This window comes from Mastomys coucha, chromosome X (assembly GCF_008632895.1).
Source record: "Mastomys coucha isolate ucsf_1 chromosome X, UCSF_Mcou_1, whole genome shotgun sequence".
In the NCBI taxonomy this organism is placed as follows: domain Eukaryota; kingdom Metazoa; phylum Chordata; class Mammalia; order Rodentia; family Muridae; genus Mastomys; species Mastomys coucha.
The window spans coordinates 2293698-2301055 of NC_045030.1; the positions used below are offsets into that span (position 1 = coordinate 2293698).

General features: G+C 46.1%; 2 protein-coding genes across 5 annotated transcripts in view; one reads left to right on the forward strand and one right to left on the reverse strand.

Moving 5' to 3' along the window:
* Nucleotides 1-1177, reverse strand: part of Pqbp1 (polyglutamine binding protein 1) — a 5548-nt gene extending 4371 nt beyond the window's left edge. Inside the window, exons 1-2 of one of the 4 annotated variants that reach the window (XM_031336864.1) lie at nucleotides 1030-1177; nucleotides 486-571 (exon numbers count right to left, since the gene is read on the reverse strand). In XM_031336864.1, the coding sequence (XP_031192724.1) occupies nucleotides 486-552 (67 nt within the window). In that variant the 5' untranslated portion in view covers nucleotides 553-571; nucleotides 1030-1177. Of the gene's footprint in view, nucleotides 1-485; nucleotides 579-697; nucleotides 892-1029 lie in introns of those variants that run through there. The other 3 variants (XM_031391199.1, XM_031391234.1, XM_031391146.1) reach the window with 3 other exon arrangements.
* An 82-nt stretch (nucleotides 1178-1259) lies between these two features.
* Nucleotides 1260-7358, forward strand: part of Timm17b (translocase of inner mitochondrial membrane 17B) — a 7496-nt gene continuing 1397 nt past the window's right edge. Inside the window, exons 1-3 of the mRNA XM_031336936.1 lie at nucleotides 1260-1389; nucleotides 2885-2984; nucleotides 5465-5528. Coding sequence (XP_031192796.1) covers nucleotides 1364-1389; nucleotides 2885-2984; nucleotides 5465-5528 — 190 coding nt within the window. The 5' untranslated portion in view covers nucleotides 1260-1363. The remainder of the gene's footprint in view (nucleotides 1390-2884; nucleotides 2985-5464; nucleotides 5529-7358) is intronic.

Here is a 7358-nt window from a genome sequence, read left to right on the forward strand (position 1 = left end):
GTTTCTCTGTGTAGCCCCGGCTGTCCTGGAACTCACTCTGTAGACCAGGCTGGCCTCAAACTCAGAAAGGCGCCTGCCTCTGCCTCCCAAGTGCTGGGATTAAAGGCGTGCACCACTACCGCCTCGCTACACACAGTATCTATCAACAACGAAGAAGTAATGGATAGCAGAGAAATTATATCGACAACAAGATGCCTGCCAGGCCATGCAAGATATCAAGAATCAAAAACAAGGTGCCTGTCAAGGAGATTTACTTCAATAGTAGAGCACATCCAAGAGCTTCGGTCTAACCCCAGCAATACAATGGGGCAGGGGAGGTGCGCACACTTGGACTGCAGAAGATGGCAAAACACTTATTTAGCAAGCACCTAGGTTCGACGAGGGCGGGAGGGGGTGGAGAAGAGAGGGAATAAAGAATAGAATAAATAACAGGACCTCTGTTAACACTGGCACATGGTAGATGCATTTGCTTTTAGTTTTCTCACCCGGCTCCAGATGTTTGAGGATGCCCCTCTTTGCCAAACGGGTCTGCAGCGCAACAGGGAGCGGCATAGTGGGTTGCTGACCAGACCTAGAAACTGACAAAACAGTACTAAAGTGCAGATCCGATGAACATTTCAATCTGGATAGCTAGTAACCATACACCACCCCACTGCGTGTGTTCATCTGACCCCTACACACACACACACACTCCTACCTAACAGCACCAGTAGCTGAAAGAGAACAAAAGATGAAAGATGCGTGCTAAAAGATGAAAGAGATCCGTAGCAGTACGGCCAGAACTAGTATCACCAGAACTCTAAGGACCCAGATAGTAGAGACCGGATGGACTAAAGACTCAGTTCCTCTCTAGATCAAAGCTCCACCCACCGCCCAGGGACCAAGTGCACACACCCGCAACCCAGAAATGGGATCACCCAACGTTCCTCAAAGTCCGCACAGTGGGCAGAACCAAGGCGCTAGGATGGGGGAATTAAATGCCAACGCCCGATCCCCAGCTTTAAAAGAAAGCTTCTACCCCGGCCTTACCGGTACAACTGTGCGATTAGCCAAAGTCTGTCTCCTTGCCTCCTCTCCCTCGTTATCACAACGCTTACCAACACCGAATGGCTCTTGTTTTAAAGCACAACACGACCCATAACTCTCCCCAGCTACAATTAAATGGTCGACTCCAGGGCTTACAGGAACGGATGTGGCCCTTCTGGATAGCCAATAGGAACGCGCCACTGGCCTTACGTAAGCAGAGAAAAACCAATTGTTTCCTTGGTCTACGCACGGCGCCTAAGCGCTTGTAGGCGTTTCGGAACGGGAGGGGGAGTGTCTCGCCCGCGCGACCGACTACTCCAATCCTGTCGCTGACGCCATGGAGGAGTACGCTCGCGAACCTTGGTACGGCAATGGGCACAGGCTTCAGGACAGTCCGTGCGACACTCAGGCGGACCACGGGAGGCGGGCGGGGAAGGCAGGGGCTGCAGTGTCAAGTCCCTGTCGCGGGAGGCTTGGAAACTTCACTGCCTCAGCGCATCCGGCATGGCCCCTCCCACTCGGACTTCATCAAAAAACCAGCCACGGTGGAGTGTCCCAGTATGTGCGGTGTGGGACAAACTACCTCGCTGTTGCCCTGGCTCTTCTCCTGGACCCTTTTTGTGAGCCAAAAGAGAAACGCTGGGCAGATCCATTCCGGCGGCGAGGGAGGAGAGACGTGGAGCCAATATCCACAGGGTTTCCTCGTGTGGCTTTTCCCAGGCTGACTTTTTGACATCGGATATGGCATGTGTGAACCCACTGTGAGCTAAGAGACCGGACCTCGATCTTCCGCACGGTCTTTTGATTTTTCCGTTTTAGGTTTTAAAAGGACATAAGGCACAGGGCTTTCCCGAACGTGCTTTTTGTGTCGGAGAACCGAGTGTCAGCCACCCTGTTTTATTTTACTTAACGTTAGCTAGTTAACACTATTGACAAGACAACTCTTTACTGATTTTTGATAGTAACAAAAACCATTTTGTTTTTGGCTCCTGGTTCTAGGATTTGAGGGACTCTGTTCTTCAACTATCCAGCTAGAACTCTGTGAAAATACTGTATTGTCAGAAACAGTCTTAGGGGTAGAAGTATATAGCTCAGTGGTAGAGCAGTTGATTTAAGCAAGAGAGAGATTAGGGGGAAGGGGGTCCTAGGTTCCAAAACCATTTGATTTTTTTTTTTTTTTTGGTTTTTCGAGACAGGGTTTCTCTGTGTAGCCCTGGCTGTCCTGGAATTCACTCTGTAGACCAGGCTGGCCTCGAACTCAGAAATCCTGATTTTTGATAATAACAAAACAGTTTTATTGATGCTTGCTTGTAATCATGAGTACTATTCTGCCAGTAATAAGCCCAACTTTGGAAAGCTATGTGGTGAGACACCTCCCCTATCTCAAAAAATCTTTCTTCTCACTTCTGTTCTACAGATAGATTTACAAACCTTTTCTTTTAGGTTTTGTATGTTTGTTTTGAGACAGGGCCTCACTGTAGAACCCTGGCTGGCCTCAAACTGAGTAGACTAGGCTGACCTCAGATGCAAAGATCTACCCTCCTCTGCCTCCAGAGTGCTGGTATTAAAGGCATGGGCCACAGCACCCAGCACACAAACTTTGTGGGACAGGGTCTCCATTTAGAGCCCAGGTTGGACTGCCAACTTGTGATCCTCCTGTCTCAGCCTTCCAAGTGTTGATTACAGGTATGCAGAACCACATCTGGCTTTCCTTTCTGGTTTTATGGGGAGAATAAAAAGTGTCAGAACTAATTTGTTGTCAACGGAGGTGTTTTGTATCAGTCATGAGCTTTCTGGTTTGGTTCTCCAAGCATGGCAGGGTCCCACATTAACCCAATCTTTTCCTTCCTGCTTGCAGCCCATGGCGAATTGTGGATGATTGCGGTGGAGCCTTCACCATGGGTGTCATTGGTGGTGGAGTCTTCCAGGCTATCAAGGGCTTCCGAAATGCCCCTGTTGTGAGTTGGGCCTTCCCCCAGTGGTGTGGGAATCTGCACTTTTGCTGACATAGAGTCAGCATTCTGAGCATACTGAACATTCTGTCGCTTGTTCACCTACCGTCTGTTGGGCCTGGCTTCTGGATCTAGGATTTGAAGGACTCTTTTCTTCAACTATCCAGGTAGTGCTGGGCGGTGGTGGCACACGCCTTTAATCCCAGCACTTGGGAGGCAGAGGCAGGCGGATTTCTGAGTTCAAGGCCAGCCTGGTCTACAGAATGAGTTCCAGGACAGCCAGGGCTACACAGAGAAACCCTGTCTCAAAAAGCCAAGAAAAAACAACAAAACAAAACAAAACAAAAACTGTCCAGCTAGAAGTCTGTAGAAATACTGTACTGTCAGAAACAGTCTTAGGGCTAGAAGTATTTAGCTCAGGGGTAGAGAAGGGGGCAGTCCTAGGTTTCATCCTTAGCATCAGAATAAAAAAAAAAAGCTTAGCATCAAATTTTAAATGTGCATACAACATAGGTTTTACCTCAAGACAGTCTTTGGATTAAAATTCTCAAAATTCTCTATGTATGGGTGGTGGTGGCACAAGCCTTTAATCCCAGCCCTCAGGAGGTAGAGGCAGTCAGATCTGTGAGTTGAGGCCAGCCTGGTCTACAGCTTTGGTTGTCCTTGTGAATTCCAGGACAACCAGGCCTACACAGAAAAACCTTGTCTCAAAAAAAAAAAATCCTCTATACAGGAAAATGACAGGAGTTTGACAAAAAGAACCTTTAAATTGAAGGAGAGAGTAATATAATTCTACCTTTCCTTTGAGCCCCACCCCATGAAGATAGAGGGCTCAGTGGATTTGGCTTCACAAGCATGACTACCCTGGTTTGATTCCCCACCATCTATATAAAAAGCCAGGCATGCTTGCTTGTGCCGCAGTGGTGAGGTGATGGGACACAAGACAGGAATATATATCCCAAAAACTTGCTGGTTAGTCAGCCTAGCTGGAAGCTGGTTCAGTGAGATACTCTGACCTCCACATGTTCACACATCTGCATAGTCATGTGTATATATTACCACACAGACACACACAAACCATTTTCTGTAGCTCGGGTTGGCACAGAACTTCAAATCCTTCTGTCTTGGCATTTCAAGTGCTGGGATTACAGGCATCTGGCAGCATACCTGGTTCTGTAACCTTTCTGTCTTGCTCTGGGTCTTCCTCAGCTCCTGGAACTCTTCTTTCCTGGATCTTTGTCCATAGTTCTCATTCTTGGGAGTCTTCACACGTGTTTCGCCCTCCTTTTTTTTTCTGCTGTAAGGAATGGAGGCTGTGCCTCTATCCTCCCACCCTGCGTGCTAAGAATGTTCTCTATTGTTGTTGATCTTCCGCCTCAGACTCCTTCACATGCTTCTTCTCTAATAAAGGTTCGCTTTGCTCCTCGCTTGCTGTCACTCTTTATTCTCTTTCCTCTAGGGTGGTAGTCCATAATCTTCCTTTCTGCTTTCATTTATTTATTTACTTATTTGTGTTTTTCTATTCACTTTACATCCCACCTACTGTACTCCTCCTCCCATAATCCTGTATCCCCTCCACCATTTGTAGCACATCAAGTCTGAGGCCAGACAAGGCAGCCCAGCTAGTAGAATATATCCCACAGATAGGCAACAGCTTTTGGGATAGCCCCAGCTCCATTTTTTTTGAAGCATGATTTCTTTGTGTAACCCTAGCTGTCTTAGAACTACCTCTGTAGACCAGGCTGGCCTTGAATTCACCTGCCTCTGCCTCCGGAATTCTGAGATTGAAGCCATGCACCATCACGGTTCTCAACCTAATTAAAGGGTACAAGTTTTGTGACCCTTTAATATAGTTATTATCGTGGTGGTGACCCCCAACCATAAAATTATTTCATTGCTACTACATAAAAGTCCATGTAATTTTGCTACTGTTATGAATCATAATGTAAATATCTGTGTTTTACAATGTGATGGTCTTGAGTGACCCCTGTGGAAGGGTCCACCTAAAGGGAGTCAGACCCCGTGAGAACCACTGCTCTAGATTGCATTTTGCTGCCTGAGGCTGTCTTACTTGCTTAGGTTCTGTCTCTGCCACTACTGTGTACACTCACTCCGAGAGGGCAGGGACCTTGTTCCTTGTTGTACCCCTGCATATAGGATGAAGCCTGGCATGCATGTGTGACTGTTCATTATATAGTGAGTTAGTTGGTGAGTGAGTGAGTTGGTGAGTAAATAAATAAAACTGAACAACCTCGCTCTGAGAATATCTTTGTTGGATTTACTCTCCATCCTCCTGGTTCTTTGGCTTCTGCTCTGCATCTAATAGCTGTCCCATGCCTTCTTTGTTGCAGTGCTGGGCATAGAAGAACTCTGACCCTCACTCATTATGGGCTCTCAGCACCCCTTCCTTCTTATAAAGCCTAGCAACCCTGCCTGCCAGTGAGTGCTCTTACCCCTACCCTAACACCTCTCCCTGCTTTCTCCAGGGAATTCGACACCGGTTCAGAGGTAGTGTCAATGCTGTGAGGATCCGAGCACCCCAGATTGGAGGTGAGATTGAGGAACCATAAAGATGTGTTGGGAATTTTGAGGGTCATTGATCCTTTGAGGCTAGACTGTAAGTTTAGTATCTGTAAGTCCAGATACTTTTTTTTTTTTTTTGGTTTTTCGAGACAGGGTTTCTCTGTATAGCCCTGGCTGTCCTGGAACTCACTCTGTAGACCAGGCTGGCCTCGAACTCAGAAATCCCCTCCTGTCTCTGCCTCCAAGTGCTGGGATTAAAGGCATGCGCCACCACCGCCCAGCAAAAGAACACAATTATGTATTCTGCTGTTGATTTGTTTTTGAGACAGGGTCTCTCTGTGTAGCCCTGGCTGTCCTGGAACTCACTCTGTAGATCAGGCTGGCCTCACCGAGATTCTCCTGTCCCTTCCTCTACCTCTTCCTTCCAAGTACTGTGATTAAAGGGGGTGCACTACCAATCCTGGGGTTTTCTGCAGTTTAAATTCAGATCCTGGCTCTTCCCTGTTAGGTGACCTGATGCTTAGCAGTCTTCCTCCAGACCTCATCTGATAATGACAGCGTTGACCACCCAATTGGTAGTTTTAAAATGAATGCACATGGTGCTCACTAACTACCTATGCTAAGGCCTTTTATCATATTAACTAATTTAAAGTTGCATAAGTCAACTAACACAGACTACCTCAAATAAATATTAGAACACAGTAAACCCCCAGAAAACAATACTTGCATGTGCAGAATGAGATATTTTAGGAATGAGACCCAATTCTAAGCACAAAATTGTGTTTGTGTACAGCTTATTTACGTATCTTGAATATCTTTCTCTATAGCCCAGGCTGCCCTCAAACACAATCCTGCCTCTGTCTCTCAAGTATTAAGATGACAGATGTGAGCCATGCCCAGCACTTTTCTTAAATGAATTATCTTATTTTGAGATAGCATGGATTGGACCTATTGTCTCCAGCGTGTTAGACAAGTACTGTAGTTTTATATCTAGCCAAAGTGTTATTTTAAACACTATAAACATATGTATTTTTTTCTTGTTTTATAGTAGGGATGGATTGAGCATGCTAGACAAGTGCTATGTCACTATGACAGATTCCTAACACTATATATTTCATTTTTTATTAAGAGCTGGAGACTTGAGACTGGGAATGTAGTTTAGTTTGTAGAGTACTTACCAGCAGCACAAAGCCCTGGGTTCACTGCATAAAAACTTGGTATGATGGTGCCTACTTGTAATCTTGACATTTGAACGATAAACACCGATGAATCAAAACTTCAAGGTTATCCTTGGCTACATAGCAAGTTTGAGTGCAACCTTGACTTCCTGAGCTAGTGTCTCAAAAAAAAGAGAGGGATGTGGGAGTGTCAGGATGTGTCCCATTGATAAAGCAGTTAACTAATGTGTGAAACCCTGAGCTCCATCCCTACCACCAAGAAAACAAAACTGCCAGCTGTAGCTCCTCAGCCTCCCATGTACTGGGGCTGCCAGTACATACCACCACACCAGCTAATTTTATAGCAACACATTTGGTTCTCTCAAATTTTTTACCGTTTCATGTCACATGAGGTCAGCTGTGGAATTCTCTGTTTCTGGTGTCATGACCATGCTCAAAAAGTTGTAGCTTTTGAAGCCTTTTTTCTAGATTATGAGTGTTTAATAATATATACTGTGCTCTGGCTTTCTTGCCCCGTGTTTCTTCTCTCTGAAATCAGAACCCGAATTCCAACTCCATGTGGTATTTACAGGGTAAAAGTTGCTCCATTGAAAGCTGTATGAAAGGTCAATCTGGCTGGGCAGTGGTGGCACACACCTTTAATCCCAGCACTTGGGAGGCAGAGGCAGGCAGATTTCTG